The sequence below is a fragment of the Buteo buteo genome, chromosome 15 (assembly GCF_964188355.1).
Source record: "Buteo buteo chromosome 15, bButBut1.hap1.1, whole genome shotgun sequence".
NCBI lineage: Eukaryota > Metazoa > Chordata > Aves > Accipitriformes > Accipitridae > Buteo > Buteo buteo.
Window position 1 is genome coordinate 26971916 of NC_134185.1, and position 19153 is coordinate 26991068.

General features: G+C 38.1%; 1 protein-coding gene across 2 annotated transcripts in view; it reads right to left on the reverse strand.

Moving 5' to 3' along the window:
• The window catches only part of MAN1A1 (mannosidase alpha class 1A member 1), a 149893-nt gene that overhangs the window by 47285 nt on the left and 83455 nt on the right, over positions 1 to 19153 (reverse strand). For both annotated transcript variants that reach the window (XM_075046846.1, XM_075046847.1), the window contains exon 5: positions 17672 to 17766. In XM_075046846.1, the coding sequence (XP_074902947.1) occupies positions 17672 to 17766 (95 nt within the window). The remainder of the gene's footprint in view (positions 1 to 17671; positions 17767 to 19153) is intronic.

Genomic DNA, 19153 nt, shown 5'->3' on the forward strand with positions numbered 1-19153 from the left:
CAAGTACTGATATGGTATAGACTAACACAAAAAAATACATAGAAGTGATGGTGATGCCATGGTTTTGCCCAATGTTTGTTTTCTCTTGCTGTTGTGCTTGAGTGAGGGGAAATAAACATCAGCGATGCAGAGCGTATACCAGAGCTGCTCTGAGAAGACAAGTATTTTGCTGCCTCAAAAAAAGGAAAAGAGGTCTGGAGAATTCAGGAAGCTACTACCTAGGATTAGAATTTGCTACAGAAGCATCCCCAAAAGCTTGGAGAAGCAGGCGTGGGGAAGGAGGGTTTAGAAATGAGCAGGCTGTTAAGTGGAAATGCAAACAAGGCATGTCGCGGGGTGTACGACGTGGATTAAATGTGAACCGAGGAATGAGGGTGCTGAAGGGCGTATGTTATTCGCCCATGGAAAGGCCTCCCTTGACCTGCATCCAATACCGGACACCAACTACACTTCAAGAAAGACAGGGACAAAGTTTAGAAAGCTTGGAGAAGAGTAACAGGAATTATCAGGAACACAGAAAGCGTTGCCCCAGGGCTGAGGGGAGAAAGAGTTATCTTGTTAACAGATAATAGATTAGACATGGCAATAGTCTTCTTCCAACACATACACGGGGATAAATCTTCCACTGAAATAGTGAAGTATTTAAGTCCCAGGACAGACAGAGAAAATAACACCCATCCCACAAACCTCACAATAGTGAAGACACAGAAGCACTGGAATCAGCTGCCTTGGAAAAGCATGGAATCTCCATGTTGCAGGTCTTGAAGAAATGGCTAGACAAACATCTGTCTGGGATAACTTAGGCGCAGCTTAGGGTTCAGTATTGGAACATACGGATTGATGACATGACTTCTGCCTTATTTCCTGTGATTATTTCATTTCTGAAACCTCCTAAAAACCATCTGATAAAGCAATACAAAGCTAAATCATATATTCTTGATGAATTAAGCTTGTTTAAAAATAGTAATAAAAATTTTACAGCATCCCATCTCTTTGCATTATAGGAGGAGGAGGGAAGCAAGTAAAGCCCATAAAGACTCCTCTTCTAATTTTCTATGCCTTATCAAAGCATCTGTGGTACATCATTCAGAAGAACCATTATATAATGCAAAAATTGGACAGTTTAGACTTCATTAAGTGGAGAAAAAGAAGCAAGTTTGAACCACTGTCCAAAATTTAGTTACTCAAAAGCAGGCTTGTGAACTTGTACTGCTCATGAAAACCTTGGATGCTAGTAAACCTTAACCATACAACAGGTTGAATACTAAAATGAGATTTAAGCCTTCAAAGACAGGTCCAAAAGCTATTAGCCATTAAAACAATGCTGACTAAAACATAGTTAAGCAAAACTCAATTAATTTACAAAATGAATTCTGGGTAGAAGATAGAGAAAATAGTTTATTTATGGCCTCAGTAGGATATCATGACATGATGTGAAACAACATTGCTGAAAGACTGCACATTCTAATGCCCATTAGAAAACATTAATTTGAAAAGAATTAAAATCAAAATGATACATTTTTAAAATCATCTTTGCTCCAATAGATTTCATTATCTAGAAAGGATGTTGTATGACATGAAATGGACAACCTGAAATGCCAACCAGAAAGACTGTCAGATTTGCTGCACCAACCACGATTTGCTGGGATGTATTTAAAACCAAGGCTAAGTATTGAATCAAGACATTTACATTAATGGGCCTTTGACAGACTCATACTCAATTTTTTTATACTACACAGAAACCACACAACATGAGCACCGTTACAAGATATATAGCATACGGATACCATTAAAGCTCAATTACAATGAATACTTGCTCATTTATTTCTCTAAGCACTACTGCAAGGAATGTAGCAGCAGTTTCACAGATGTCAGCTGGAAATAGTAGCCTTTCATTTAATTTGCTGAAAGATTGTTCCCTCCTATTAACTTCCTCGTAAAGATGTGTCAGTGTTGTAACAATAAAAATGTAATTTTAACGTGAAGTTTAAACCAATGAAGGCAAATTTCTGGAACAAACGGCTTAGCTGGCTCACTAGCCTCTTTTTATTTCCTTCTCAATAGCTCTCAAACTACCCCACCATTGTACAAGTCACATTTTGTCTTTACCCTCTGCTATCTGGATTCCTACAGCGACATCCATGTGTCTACGGCATTTACCACTGGGGTTTTATCACTGCTTGTTGGTGGGCAGCGGGTTATTTAATATAGAGCAAACCTGGTATTCTGGTAAGTCTTTAAAAATGACATTCATTTATACCATATCCTCTAAGCCAGGTCTACTCAGTTAGGTTATTATGTACTACAGTGAGCAAAGTCTGCTCATCAAAAACCAGTAAACACAAGGTCACCCGTTTTTTAACGTGAGATCAGAGTGAGGACACCACGTAATTTGGATGTTGGCTAGGTCCATCCACCTAGAAGAGAATCTACATCAACCCACTGGACTAAGAAGTCAGGTTGCGTGTTTTCCGCAACATAAAGACATGCTTGCGAGCTCCTACTCTTCTCTGCCCTTACACAAGTCCACCTGTAATGAGCTAAAGGTCAGTCAGAGCAGAACGTGATCATGGGAGTATTGCTCATTGGTTGACTAGCCAGGCATCAGCTCTCTACTAGAGTAATTCCAAATTATATGGCAAGATTAGGAAAAAACCCAGCAGAGTCAGCCAACGCAGCATCCAATAATCACCCTAAACACCGGCAGGCTCCAGTAGCAAGAGGCACACTCACTTGAAACACTCACCCAGCCATGACGTTGATATGATAATGCCATATAGTTAGTTTGAACACATACAGGATTTTTAGCAATGACTCATTGCAAAATAGCATAGAGAAAATCCAGAATGATCTCAGCAGATACAGGTTCTTTGGTAATGCTTATTTCTCCTGATGGAAGAATTCAGCATCTTCTTTTACAGTTTCCTTCTCAATATGAATAGCCATCATAGCAGGAACCCAAAGATATGACAGAGGATCAGCTTTCAAAGTTATATGTTCATGCAACTCATCAGCAACCAGAAGATTATAAAGAAAAAAGTTAAAAGTTTTTCTTTAAAAAAAAAAAACAAAACCAAAAAACAAACAAACCAACAAACCATTAGGAGCCAAACTATCTATCAAAACTGGACAGAAAGATTAAAGTTTTGCAGTTAATGTTCCACACCTTTTCATACTATGAGGAAAACCCACAGATAGCTATAAAAAGCCTTAAAGCATTCATATACATGACTGAATTTGCTTTTGGAGGACCTGTTGGACTTCACTACCCAGTCAGTACAGCGGAATGAATTACAGCACTGGGTATCACTTAGGGTTATATTTTTGTCCTACATACCTACAAACTAATTCTGTGATGTGTAGTCTTTATCAGTCGTAATATCTGGTAGTACATGAAAGCACACAACAAAAGTATAGCTGATAGAACTGAAAATTACAGCACAATCAAACTGGTTTACAGTACTGGAGTGCCTAATCCACCACACTTCAAAGAATACGTATGACACTTCAAAATATCTCCTTCTCCAAACAGCTGCATTTCATGTAACTATTATTATTTTGCCATCTGCAAACTGAGCTTTATTACTGTGAATGCTCATGAAAATTGTGTTACGTTGGTGAGTGCAAAGAAGACACTTAGCAATTTTGAAAATATAACAATACAAAAACTTAAGATACTGAAAAATGGTTTGAAGCAGACAAAAATAATGAAAATATAAATTGTTCACAGCCATGTGTCTAAACAGAAAAAAAAGCCAATTTTGCTATATTCTTTATTCATTTGATTTGTTCCAAAGTGAATTAATACAACTAATGCAATAAACTGCACTGCTGCCCATTTTTTGTTTTGAAATACAAGCTAATTTATTCAATGAAAAATTTTTACTATGCAGAACAATATGGAATATTTCAGAATCCTAAAACCACTGATATGACACTGGCTATGAAACACAAATTAGAAGACGGCATAAGATGGTGACCACCACCATGCAGTATTCACAGTCATTAATGTCAACCAACAAACCTCAGGCAATTTTCAAGTTCCATTCCTTGCGTTTGAGGTCATTTTGAGGTGTTTTGATTTTTTTTGTGTCTCCAGGAGTTATGCATAAAGCAAACCCAACATGAGATCTGCCTGAATCTTACTCTCTACCAGTAAAACAACAGAATTTCCTAGTAGGTCCTTTATAAAATTCCAAGGCTTTTATTTGATTAGAGCCTCAGTAACTCCCTTCCCCCCCCAATCCCTTATATATTATATTGTCATTATGGAATAATCAAATGTTTTAATTTCTGCTTAACATCTTTGATTTGGCTGGCTCTCTGCTCAGCTTGAGCTGGATCAATCAAAAGACATAGACGGCTTTGCTTCACTTTCAGTATCTAAGACCAGGCTTGTGATCCCCACGTGTCCCGAGAACAAGTAGGTCAAAGGTGCCGAGCAAATACACGCTTTTAGGCATTTTTGTGTTTAACCATCAACCACAGCGCAGGAAGTGGGGAAGACTGGGAGAAACACTGCAGAAGCTCACTCCTGAGCTGTACTAACCTACTAATGAAGACATCCACACCGATTCCTTGATCTTAATTACTCGCAAGCCCTTCAGCCGTAACATACCCACCATCCACCTATCAGTGAGATCAGAGTGATTTAAATTCTATAGTTAATGGTTTCTTTTAAAGGAAGCAATAACCAAGGGAGCTAAAGCACATATCCAAGAAGTGAAAGACCTCGATTCCATTCTCCTCCAGCTGAGGAGGTTCAAACCTACGCCTGGAGAACCTCTTCAGCGCTAGGCAAGAAGCTGTTCTGGCAAAGGCTGTCCATCTTTTCTGCTGTTGAAATTGTGTCACAAAACAACCAAAAGGACACGCTCACTGGGCTGAAAACTCCGGGCTTTTGGTCTCCCAGAACACCTTCTCTAATACATTCCTAATGAACTCTTCAACAACAACAGCCCTAAAACAAGACAAGCAACCCCCACCCAAAGTCTTATGTAAATAAAGCAGTGGTTTTTTAACTATCTGTTCACTGACAGTGTAAGGATACTGAATAGTTTTGGACAGTTTTCAGAGTCTGATCTACATAGATGCTTTGTGCTTTTTCCCCTCCAATTGTTAAGAATAATACTAAAGATAAACCTTATTGACAAGATTACAATAATTTGTTCACACCAGTGTATTTTAGGAGATCAAGCATGATAGCAGCAAAACCAGTCAGACTGCTTAAGAGCATTTTCTCTTATCAATTCCACTGCTAGGATCCTAGTTCTAATTTTTGTTCAGTGTCATTTGATTTCCTAATAGACGAGAGGCACTGAGCATGAGGTGATCCACAATAACCTTCACGCCTCATAAAGAAGGGAAGAAGGGCACAAACACTCCCCCACTCGAGTCACCTTGTCATGCTACTTCAATACACCTAGGTAATTTCTATTTTCCCTTTGTGTTTCTGAAAAACATTTATGGACAGGTTACGAAAAATGCAAACTAATATGACCATTACAGTAATTGCATTGGTTAGGTTTATTAATTTGTCACAATTAAGTCAATAAGAGTTTTACTAACACCGTTATATTACTTGATTAGTTTTGAAAGTGATTATCCTAAGAACTCTATTTAATTGGAAGCATCTCAATTTACAGGGTACATTAAATTCTCAGTAGCATTTTAAGATTATTCAACATATGCAGGTCAATTACCAGTAATCACTGTTTCATACAACTGCTTCGTAAGAAACTTCAGTACAACACTGGGAAAGAATGAAAGAGGGTGCTGAAAAATACAACTGAACTTCGGTCCTGAAAGATACAACTGAACTTCAGTTCACATCATGATAGTAGAAGGGCATATCTAACATCTAAATTGTTAAAACCATTCTGAAATGGAAAAGATTATAAACATTTGAGCAAAGATTAAAGAACAGTTGTCTACCTTAAAACAGATGATGATAATTTGTCAGGACTGCCAAATTACTGAATTGCACTAACTGCACTCATGCCCAGCTGCACATTAATTACCAGATTAGAAAATTATAATTAATTTTCTTAATATCACTACACTGCTTTTCTTCCTTGAGTTAATAAAAACAGATTGCAATCAATCTTTGTTAATTCACGCTGCAGAACAGAACTGCTGTAGCTATTTCCATATGCGAAAAGCACCGCATGCATAGTTCTTGGTGTAATACCCTGCCTAGAAACTGTATCTTCTGACATTTTAATGAAGTGTTGTAATAAGGCAAATAAATTATAAATTGTAATTTGGCTTAATATAGTTAGTAGAATAACTACATAAGCTAAAAAATGAATTTTTAAAGAATCTTCTTAATGACAAAATTCCGAAGTGGATAGTATTTCAACATATTTTGAACTAGAAAAGAGGTTTTACTTTTAGTTGCCTTGTTCAAAGACTTCACTGCTGAGACTTTTAAAATGTCTTCATCAGCTGACTTTGTCACTAGAAACCATTAAAAGTGCTCCAGACCTGTCTGGCCTTCACAGAGCACAAATTGCAAGAAATTTTAAGAACTAGTAACAACTTTATAGAGACACAGACTATAGTTCATCAGAGGTCTGATCAAGAGCATCCAGTTATAAATACTGCAAAGATAATTAATGCAGGATTCAAGCAGCATCCATTTTCCTGTGTCCATATCTGTATTAGTATCAAAAGGTGTTTTTATAAGATGGAAATGATTATTCAAGGGTTCTCCTGTGAGGAAAGGAGAACCGAATAAAATCAATGCGCCTTTTTCATTTTCCATTTATGCCTGAAAGATCTTTTAATTCTCCAGCCTCACTGCTGCTTAAAAATTATTTCTTTTCTCTCCTTGCTTCCTCTCTTTTGTAAAAGATAACAAGTGTAGAAATAGGAGAATTATGACATTATGGCTTCCAAAGAGCAGTAACAGTTTTTATTCTGATCTAATAGCGGTCTTCACATGGTCAGCTTAGGTGTCAGAAAGGGAAGACCAAATATTCAATAGCAAATGAAGGCTGAAAATGTTTTGGGTTGTTTTGGGTTTTTTTTAAACATTTCTAGAGTCTTCCAGGGAATGGTAAAAAAACCCAAGTAATTCTGTATTTGAGAGAAACTGGAGATAAGAAAAGGGATTTTTAAAGAATATATAGCCTTCATCAGCAAAGCCAAGCACACCATCTTTTTATTTATCCTTTCTCCCAAACTTCCCTAAAGCAGCCCAATTTGGCTTACACTGCTAAATGGTATATATATGTATGTACATATATATGAAACATTTATATATGTGTATAGATATATAACCCCCCCCCAAATATATACCAAAATATGCCTAAGAATAGCTTGATTATCACACCTTCCAGAATATTCAAGTACTTAAATATATTCAAGACCCTAAGGAACAGTGTATTACATGGTAAAGCAGTCCACCCAGAAGTCTCAGAAGACGTACATGGGACAATACCCAGTACAGTTCCCAAACATTAATTTACACAAGCTATGAAACTGAACCATCTGAAAAAAGACTCGGAGAAGTAACCCATAGATCTGGAAAACACGATGCATCCGGGATTCAGATTCCTCTTATGGAAGATGTGGGGACAAGGGCAGAATCACGGTTCAGGAGAAAAAAAAAAATCTTCCATCAGAGCTGAAAATCATCACTGGCATGCTTCTCCTCCAAAATAAAAAAAAGGATTAGAAGAGGGCAGCAAGCATAGAAGAGAAGTAGCAGGGTTAGAAAACATAAATTAGAGCAGGATCAAAGACAGGTTGCAATAGTTCTTGATTTACAGAAAACATAGAATTAAAAGGCACTGGATGATCTCAGGAGCTTGCAATAAAAACTCGCAACTTAGATTAAGGATTCAAATAATGTCTGGATGCTGAAGAGACACTACGACAAACAACATAGCTGTTTTCCAACCCAAACCGGTGCCATTACATTGACTAACACTGAGATAACTGAGATAACAAGTACAGCACTACAGGTATCTGTATTTAGTGCGGAGATTACTGCTTAAAAACAAGGATGTGTTCTCTCTTCAGCTGGGTGTATGGTCGTAAACCTGAGAAAATCCAACCAATGATGAGCAATTATGCAAGCAAGGAAGGCAATAATCCTTCCATCATTTTAGGATTCCTGAAAAGAAAAGAAACTCTGCAAATCTCACCAAATGCTAAACCTAATTGAACAATTATCAAATAATAAACTTCAGTTTCTGTTAAAATCTGAAGCTAAAAATGAATCTGCATGCATTTTCTTATTATGGACTGACTTCTAGAGAAAGAGAACCGATTTAATGCTGATTTGTTATTTTAAGGTCACTCTAAAAGATGAAATGGAAAACTGCACTGAAAGAGTATCTGATATATCCATGAAAATGGATATGCCATGAATTTCAGAAGAAGAAAAGATGTCATAGGCAGTTATGACTAGTCAGCTTAAAACTAAACTTGCTTATAAAAATGGCATAAAACACACCAGTCAGCATTTGTATAATGAAACCGAAAAACAGAAAAATCAAGTTTTGTGGTATTAACAGGATTATGAAGTACTATAAAGAGAAGTTTAAAATTCAGATAAGTGAAACAGTTACTTGTGATACACAAGATGCATTGCAACTGCATCAGTTACAGGTCGGGTTCCAGCTGTCCAGCTGGGAGGTTATAGTTTGGAGGAGGATAAGGAGAGATCCTCTCATATCAGCAGCAATGAGAAACCATATAATGGTGAATAAAGTTTTACCTATATATATATATATACACACACAGACACACACACACATACATGTGGATATATGTGTGTGTGCATATCTATAATGAAAGATATATTCAAAGGTTAATGTACTTAGAGAAAAATGTCTTTTTAGTGAGAAAAAAATGTAGTCTTCTGTGAAGAGGACATTAGAATGTATTCTCAGTAATGATTTCTGAAAAAATGTAGTTAGCAAGTCTCCTTCACACGCATTATTTTAGGACAATAAGAATACAGAGTAACTACAAACATAAGTCACCTATTTAAACTAGTGCTTATTTCAGAATCTGGAATAGCCCTCACTTGATGCTAGGTAAAAATCTTGTTCTTCCAGTCTTGTAATGTTGAACAGGTATCATGCTCTTATGCATATTATCACCTACAGTTTAGACAGTCAAAGGATAGTGCTTGGTAGATCTCAATCCTTATTATCCACCACATGAGAAAGATGCTTAAACTAGAGCAGGAAAAAAACAAAGAACAGCCTTTCCATTTTGAAATTACTGTTTTTAAGAATGACAGTCTCCATTTTAGAATTTATCCAGGTAGAAGTATTAAAGCAATTTGAGCTAAAATACACAAGCAAAACATCTGGTAAATGCCCCCTCTCCCCTTCTCATGGCCATTTAAAGAGTTCTCTAATGAACTATGGAGTGATGGATTTTGCAGGCAAAATCCCACAAATGTACATACATTGTATCAAATACACAAAGTGATTAATTTGTGTCTTCACAATTTGTCATTTGGAAAATTTTTAAGAGAACCAATCCTAATGCAACTATTATTTTTAGATGAAGTGCTTCCCTGAGGTGAGATGAATTGTGGTGGAAGTGACTGAGAAGTGCTTGTGCTCATTTTATTTATTTAATGGAACATGAAGTCTGTACAAATTGATTTCTTTCCCCCTGTAGGAAGCCTCTTCCAACAGTCACATTTTGCCTATTATAAGATTATCATTTACTGGACACAGATTTAAATTAGGACATATATGATACAAGCGATCGAAAGGGAAATGATCTTTAACCAGCGCAAAGATTAATGTGCTGACATTCGGGTGTGGGAGTTCCCAGCCCAGTCGGGAAGGTCGAGGAAGGGCAGCTCAGCCGGCCAGGCACTAGGCATTTATTTCGGCATTTATTTCAGGACAAGGCAACTGCTCCTCGAGGTACTTCGTAGTGCCTGGCTCCCCGATAACCGCAACGGGAGCTGGTTCCTGCTGCCCTGGTAAAACATAGAAACGCGTCTCATCCTGAACTGACCCTCATCCTGCGCACCTTTACGTTCAACTCTCAAATATATTTGGCAACTCAGTACTACCAGAGAGACTCAAGGGCTCCCTTGCTCCTAGGCAGTGCGATAACTCACAATTATCTGCCAGTATCAAGGAGATACCAGCAGTTATCCAGCCAACGCAAGAACACAAGCAACACCAGCATCTATATACAAATTTATAACATCCTATTTTCAATAAATGCAATTTCAAAATTGTGCAGGCAGATTTCTTCGGGGAGCAAAAGCAGTTTTTAACTATCAGGAAGCAAACTGAGGATCTGATGCAACTTTCCCATGCTTGTCACCAGCCACCCTGTGTCACTGTGTTTCAGCCAGACCCTGGTTAATTGACAACCAGACTACTACAAAATCCGAAGTACCTGGTTGGTACATGTCATTTATTGGCACATACCATAGGTGACCAGCGTGAACTTCCTACTCCTGATTTATCGAGGGCAAAACACAAACCAGTGCAACCTGCTTATGCCAACTCAAATCCCTCACCCTTTCCAGCGCAGAAGACTTTCATATCTTCTGTATAAATAACATGCATAAAAAAGCCATTTCCCTTTTTTTTTTTTAAGCCATCAGGACAAAAATTTATGATAGCTGGGGAAGGTTTTGGTACCCTGAAGAGAATGTCTGCTGTGGGTGGGGGGCAACCCCATGAAGTGAAGACCAAGACCATCCTGCAACCAGCTGGCTTCCGTGGGACTGTCTGGCACAAGGTTTGTTTTGTTTTATAAAAGAACTTTACCTATTGTTAGCACTACAGAGATCTAGAAACTGTTTGCAATCATACATTTTATGCTGAGGAATCACATTACTAATACTCATATAGGGTTTTAAACAGATAAGTAGTGTGATAATTATGAACTTGTAAGTATTTATACTCATTTTGCAGTGCACTAATAAACTGTGGGGAAAGAGTTAGTGTTTACTCTTAGAATTTGGGACTAGAATCTCTTTCCTTTGGCTATAAAGAAAGGACTTGAACTCAGAAAGATATTTTACAGTAGCAATAATGGGTCCCAAATTCTTCCTGTGTTCTTGCCAGAGGGCAGCCTCCCAAACAAATTCAGCGTTATAATATTGACTTGAAGCTGCTATTTGAATAATACAGCTTAACATTATGGGCTATAATAAAAATAGTATTTTTCTTGGTTCTTTTTTTTCCCCCACCAAACAGATATGTTCCTTGAGCTACCTCATGGAATTTTTCTGATATTTTTATGATGAGATTTTTTTGCATTGCTTAATGGCAAATCAGACACCACCATGACAGGTCAAAAGAATCTACTATGAAAACTGCACTGACATGTACTGATAGCTACAAGCAGAAAATCTAAATTTTAATAACACTCTCAGACCAATTTTTTTATTTTTATGTGTGACCATGGAAGAATTATTTATGGAAACTCAAAGGAAAAAAAGGAAAGCTGCTTGGTTTTTTTTAATGAAATATAAGATTATAATAGTTCATTTGATTCTTATTGAATATAAAGCACTAGTCATGCAATGCAGAACTGGCTACGCATTTCAGATGAGGCAAAGGCATGGCAAGCAATTTGCCTACTGTGGTGTTCTAACACGTTCTAAAACAATGAACTTGCTAATCAGACAACATATAACATGGTGCTATCAAAATGCCCTAAACAGAAAACTATTTACATGTTTATTTTGCATCCAGTACTGACTCCAGAAATGTAAATTTCTTTATGGATCATGCAATGAACCAGTGGGTTAACCAGCACCTGAAATGGCAGTGCTGAAGAAAATGTGCCCTTTGCTGAAATTGTCCTTGTCACTAGTTACATATAAATTAGGATGGAATTCATTTCCTCAACTCAAAAAGTTAGTTCTTTCAATTACTTGCCTAAGGTCTTCTTCAGTCAATGGAAAGAGATCAGTATCTCTAGAATGCAAATCATTCTATGCCAAAACGTATGTTTAACACCAGACAAATAATTTTTACGTAGGTAAAGTTCAGCTAGGATTTATCTCTTTGCATCCAGTGCTAATACAAATAAATCCACACTGTGATCCAAACGCCTGAAGGAAAAAGTCTGGTTTCAATTGGTCTGTTTTGCTACAGGGGAAATCTCTGTGTTTAACTCAATATTCAAATCCTTTTTGTTATTATTACCACTTTAATTTATTACATCAGTGGAGCATTTGCCAAAACCACATGCACAAAGCCTTTATTAAATGTGCAAACTAAACTACTTTTAGCGCTTTTTTCTTAGGTAGTTTTGATTTCTTCCTCTAAAACTATGCCCACTTTAGACAGAAGGGATAAAATTAAAGATTCCACCTAAACACAACTTCTGCATGACAAACTGTGCAGACAATGCAGGTTTTTCCTCCTTAAAACCCCTTTAAAAAACAGATTTATTTTTGCCAGAGACAGTCAAATTTAAGAACAAGCTTTATTTAACTCCGTGGTCTTTTTTTTTTTAATTTAGTTTAGACGCTAGAGTTAATAGTGCAAACCAGAAAATTTAAATTAGCCTTCCTGACTGACTCTCTGCAACAAAGTGCTTGTTGAGTCACTAGGACAAGTAAAAGCATGAACAACTAATTCTGTTAAAGAATATAATTTCACACAAACAATTTGATGCTTAGGAAGATTTTGCAAAATAATGCAACAATCACATTTCAGGCATTTCTGATAGTGTAAGTGGGGGAATTAAACTATCCAATTACTGAATTTATGTGTTTGGATCCTTTCTTCCTTATATTTTCAAACTTTCTCAATGCATTAAGATTCCTTTACAAACTGTAAAGGAATACACTCTTAAATGCTTTGATTATGATGTTTTGGAAGCACTCCCAGAACTCAGAGAGAACCGTTTTGTTATATACTAAAATCTTTTCTTAGGAATACTAGAGTTTTTCTCGTGAGGTAGCACACTGAAGACATTTTCCTCAAGTGATTTAGGCCCGTGAGACCTGAAACATGTTTGGAATTTGGGAACTACTTTTAAACTTTAAAATAATTCCAAGCAAATTTTGTTGGCTAAAGAGGAACATTTCATACCTTGGCGGTTGGATAATCAGCCGCGTTTCCTCCTAGGCAGAAGGTGCTGAGAGATAAGCTCCTTTAAATGCCTGCAACCTAAAATACTGCCAGTACTCTGAAATACCAGAGCATGTGCCCCAGAAGAGAAGAGCACCTGCGCCTGTGTCACCCTGGCACACACCGTGGCATTTTAGCATTCAAATCCTTCTCCAAAGCAGCCAAGCTCTGTTGGGCAAGCCATCCTGCTTGGCACTACTGTCCTGGAACAGGAATCTTAGCTGGGGGTAAAAATTGAAGCATTCAAAATAACCTACGGGTGTATTTTTCCTTGTTATTTTCTTTTTTTTCCAAGTAATGTGAGAGAAAAGATTGGTTTTGAAGCTGTGCTGTGGGTGTATCTTGTTCTGAATCCACACTGTGGCTCTGAGGGCTCAGGAGCTCCAAGAAACTTTTGTTCAAACATTGAATGCTTTGAGGCCTGGAAAGGCCTTTGGCATAACTTAAATATGCTGTGGAAAATGCTGTGACTTAAAAAATAGTAATAATTTTAATTAAAAAAAAGTCAAAAGAGGACCTTGCTTTAAAATCATGCTGACAACATCCTACGTACTGTAGTTTTGTCGCTTCCATCCTCAGTTACCTACAAATGAGTAACTCCTTTATTTAAACAATTTAAAAGGCCTCTGCTATCTCACTTCATAAAATATGTAATATTGAATTCAACTCAGGTCCACTGTTAATGTCCAATCAATGTTAAAATGTGAAAGGCAAAGAATTCTGAGCTGATATCAGGCACAGTAAACATTTTACATTTATGAGTAAACCATACCACTCCCTGTAGTTTGATTTTAATACAAATTAGTCAGATTTACTTCAAACTCCTCCTTTTTGACTTCTGTTAAGCTTCCCTGCTCTGACCCACTCCACCCATACCTCACAACTTTTCCTTCTATACAGAACTCCCCATGGTCCCTATAACCATAAATGCGTACATAATTTACTTTTGTCACTGAGCCAGTGGAACAGGCACAGTATCCCCCTTAGCTACAACAACACTTGCAAACAGGCTGGACATCCAAAAAACCCATTTCCAGTTTGTTCTGTTTGCAGAAATAAAATTATTATTCACCCCAGTCAAAAACTTTTTCATTAAGGTAAGGCATAACTATTTTTCAAAGTTTCAGATGCACTTAAAGGTTATATGTTACATTAATTCTTCCTAAAAAGCCAGGCACCTTAATACCTAACAGTATTGCTACATCGTAGCAAATAAAGGATAATAAATAACCTTCAAACAACTATTCAACTGGTCAATGTATAGAGAGCAAACATTTTATGGAAAATATATTCTTTCATATAAGGAATGTGGTCTTACTGGAACTAATACTGACTTAAAAAAAAAAAATACAGGTCTGCTTTCCAAGGGGGAAAAAGTGACATAAAGAGACAATTTCCATCAAAAAATGAAATAATATTGTACAGGATCTTATACTCCTGACTGATCCAACAGACTAACAACAATCTGGGTTCTTCTCTGTATTTCACAGCTGGGTGTCATCCCATAAACACAAGCCCTATACAGCTTCCTTTTCAATAGTTACAGGGGTAAAAATAAATATATACAATAAAAAGGTCACTCGATCTTGCGAACATGATGCAAGCTGGATATTTGTTAAGATTAATTAACTCACTGAGAGAGTTATAATTTCAGGGTTTTTTTATTTCTATAATTCTGAGAGGCATATTACAGAAATACACAAGGAATCCGATCGCTCAGTCATAAATTACTTGACATTTTTAGAGAGAAAGGAAAATTAAAATTTTAGCATGAAGCAGCCAGATTGTCACAGCTCAGTGAGAAGAAAAATAAAGGATCATGAACTGGTGGTATTTTAAGAAGCTCTTATAGTTGGTGTTTTAGAAGTACTGAAGACTAAATATCTCAACAAAGGATTTGGGTGTGGGATGAAAATAAGTAAATAAATAAATAAATAAAAGCAGCTTTGCCAGCTTGTGCTCCTTATCTCCAAAAGAAGACTCAAACCTATCTGTCAAGCAACCACCGCTTCATACCCATTCTCCCCCTGCAGCCTCTCTTTGTACCAGCGTTTTCAGCCAGAATAGTCAACAAGTGTTATACAACACTGGTTACTCAAATAAGCAAGTGAGCCGTAAAAGGCACTTCAAATTTGGCAGTATAAGCAGAAGTGAAAAACATGCTGAAGATGAACTGAAGATACAGAGCAATATCAAGAGCATCAGAAATATGGAAATGCAACTCAAACATTTAGAAGGAAAGAAAAGGAGATGCCAGCACAAACTACCAATCTAATTACTTAAAAGGTACTTCAGAGACAAAAGGAAATTTTACAAACACACTCAAGAATTGGCTAATAATTTTAGCTGAAGAATAGTACAGTGAACTTTTAAATGTATTTGATAATTAAGGTTCCATAAATAAGACAGTAAGTGTCCCATGGTCATTAAGTCGTGAGGAAAGCAGCAGGATGAAGAAAAACAACGGAGAAGAGAAAGAGTACAAGACTTCAGGTGGATGCCTTCGGTATGTAAGGACACACTCGGACAAAAGCACATATATATGTTTACACACAAAGGCATGCAAGGAGAGAGCAAGTCTGGCTATGATAATACAGGATGAGCAGAGAAAACAAACTATTCTGTGAAGAACACTTGCATAGTGAAACAAATATCCAGCTCATCTGTTAATCCAAAAATAGACGTTTAAAAATAACCACTGACACCCACAATCTATTGGGAGTGTTCTCCAATTTGAAGCATAAATCAAAATAAAATCGAATAAAATACTAATCAGAAATGAGGCATATTAGATCTGTAATATATGCAGGCTTCAGTGGCTTAGCATTTCCTAAGCCTGGATGACAGCGTATTTGTTTACGCACAGTATTATGGAAGAGTCATCTATTGAAGGTCAAATCTAGACAGATGTGCAAGGATTCAGAATGAATAACCAAGAACGCAGCATTTAATGTGAGTTTTTCTGCCATAGCAAAGGAAGTTATCTCGGCAGAGGAGATCTTCCACTTTGGTGCCAGATAAGAAATTAATCCGTTCTGCATTACCCCCTTTAGTGTTTGTGGCTGACATTTGTAGTGCACCACAGCAGTTGTTGTGAGAAGCTGGGAACGAAACCATAAAGACCTAGCACAGAATTTGAACTATTTGCAAAAACCATTGATATATTTAGTAGATAAGCAGGGATTTAGATAGGGGCTACATATAAGACAAATTTTTAGCCTAAATACCTTAAATATGTTTACATATACTATGTAGAATAAGGTACTGTTGTGTTGCAATTACAAACGTATGCTAGAGTTCTGTACTCATTAAGTTTTTGTAACAGCTTAAAACCAAATAACTGACAAACCTCAACTTCTTGTGCTACTGAACGCATGCAGAACTCGTTAAAGTCTGTTGAGAAGAAATCATTAGCATGCACGTAAGCAACCAGCCAAAGTCCAAGGCTCATCCCCGGGCAGCAGTTAGTCAGCCCCTTCAATGATAAGAAGGTTCAGGAGGCACTACCTCCCACCTGCTCCCGCACACGGACGCGTTTTTTGCCTCCCGCCTCGCTTCTGTTTGAAAGGAAAGTGGAAAATAAGCCTGTCTGAACTGACAAACCAGACGTTTCTGTAGGACTGGCTCTGAGCAGTGTACTGGGAAGCCTGAAGCAACCACAGCCAACCAAGCAACCATGAAAACGCGTGTCCCGCTGTGGGGAAAACGTGTACCCATAAATACGGATCAAGCAGTGAACAGTGGAAGATGCTGACCGTCGAGGGGGGAATCATGCAAAAAACCACAACACAACACCAATACACATACGTGTGAAATTATTCTTGACTCAATTCCTTGTGACGGGCGGTGCTGGGGTTTATTCGCAGCATGAAGCAAGCTGATGTGTCCTTACGAATACACAAATATACCCCACAGGTGTAACTTTCAATATTCTTCCCTAGGCAGTGCAAAGAAACCCATTTTCTTTACCAGCACAGCATCGCTGCTAGCAGACAAAGGAATTGCTGACACCTGCCTGGAGTCCGATACTGGAGGCCAGCGGGACTCGAGGAGGGCACGCGTCTCCTACAGCAAACGCGCGGCTGCCTTCAAACCACAACCGGCCAAAGCAAAACCACGCCTGGGAGAGGGCGCAAAACAGCGACTCTCTTGTAGCAGGTATTGCTCTTGTGTCCTGGTACGAAGGACACGCTGATACTACATTTGAGAGCAGGTAAAAATAAGAGCACAAAGTGGCTGGAAGCCTTATCCTTTCAGAGTAGGACGTGCCCTTTTGCTCCTACCCTACCTATAACAACACTAAAAGCAACGAAGGATTTCAGGAAAAGTGATGAGCAGTATACTAACTGACAAAAAAGCAGCCGGTTCTGAGATGAATAAATGTATTTCTGTATGCATTCTTGTGCATACAATGTATATCTACTTAAATTTCCCAATTTAAACCATAGAGCCAAGGATCTTATGTCAACTTTTACCTAGCTGGAAAGAGAAAAACTGTGCAGCAATTGTAATAGTTCTGTGGTGAAGATGGTTTCAACGTAACCTTTTTATATGCTCTAGTCACCAAAAAGCAGTTGTTTTACCTCTTGATATTGAGCAACGCCCAAGGTATCCCAGTGGGAGTGTTGAAAGCAGGTAGCAATTTCTCTCCAAGCTCCACTGCCTTTTTTCGGAAAACCTGGAAGTTAAGAAGAAACGAAGTGTTGGAAAACGCACTAAATTCATTTAGAGAATACCGTTACGGAGCGTACAGTGCAAGTCATCTCAGCACAACAAAGCATCCCTGCTCTTTTAGAGTGACACCGAAGGAATGAAGCAGCACATCCCGTTTTCCATGACGCACAGTGACGGGAGAACTCAAATCACACGGCGACGATGCCCAGACGACCTGCGTCTGGCACGACCGGCATCAAGCCTGAGACATCAGCGGAGCCAGACCCGCTCTGGTTTGCACAGAGCTGCTCGCCGGGTGCTCCGGGGTGAGGGAGGGAGGAGAAGGGCTGCTGGATCCAGGCTGGCTCCCCGGCAGCTCCCCGCGCCGAGCGACAGACACCTCCTCCCGGAGCGGCGCGGATGCTGCCGCAGAAACGTCGCCTTTGCTCCGTGGGAGGTTTATTAACGGTGGCTCAGCGAGCTGCGGGAACCCGAGCTGGATTGCCATGTACCTGCTGTACTGCAAAAATGTGCTGCACAGGAGATCTGTGGCAAAAACCACATACACAGCCCCGCAACAAAAAAACAACAAAAAAAAATTTTTGCAGCACCACAGTCTTTATGGACTCAGGTGGCTTATACCCAGATGGTACCGATGCCATGATTAATCAAAAAATTGGAATATACCCCTACAGATAACTGAGACTTAACTGATCTTTAGCATCTAAAGAGTTTCAGCTTTCATCTTAAAAACAAGAAGCAGAAAGACCCCAGATGCTTAACATGTGCCCACAAGAATGACAATATAACACCAGGAACTTTTATGTCCAAAGTAACAGTTACAAAGCCAGAACAAAGAAGATTTTGCTCTCCTTCAAGTGCCAGCTCGGCTCAGGTTACATTAACCTGACTTTTTGAGCAGTGAGTGCTCTAGTAAGAGAGTTTTTAATTAGAAGCAATACTGTTCCAACTTAAATATAGAAACCTATTTAGTAATTTCAATATGTGGATGTTCAAGGCCTATTTGCTTGGAATTACACTGGGATCCTGCGCAACACTGAAAGGGATTATCCCAGGTGTAGTAGCCAAAATAGCAAAGTCACCTTCATCGTTCTCTCTTTCTAATAACGGCTCCCTTCAATGCATTTTCTTTCCCCTCAGACATATTTATGGTGAGTTTTTATTTATTTATGTATTAGAAATCAACTTGTACATCTGATGCATCTCATGGTGTAGCCAAGTATGGCACAGCAAATTTTTGGAGAAGGAAAAAAAATGTGTATATGTTTATTTGGATACATAAAGACATTTTCTGGTCAAAACAAGGTAATGATGAAATTTCTTTCCACACAAATAAAATAAAATTTATAAAATCCCACTTTCTAAAAGCCACCTCGAGGAAAGGTTTTTAT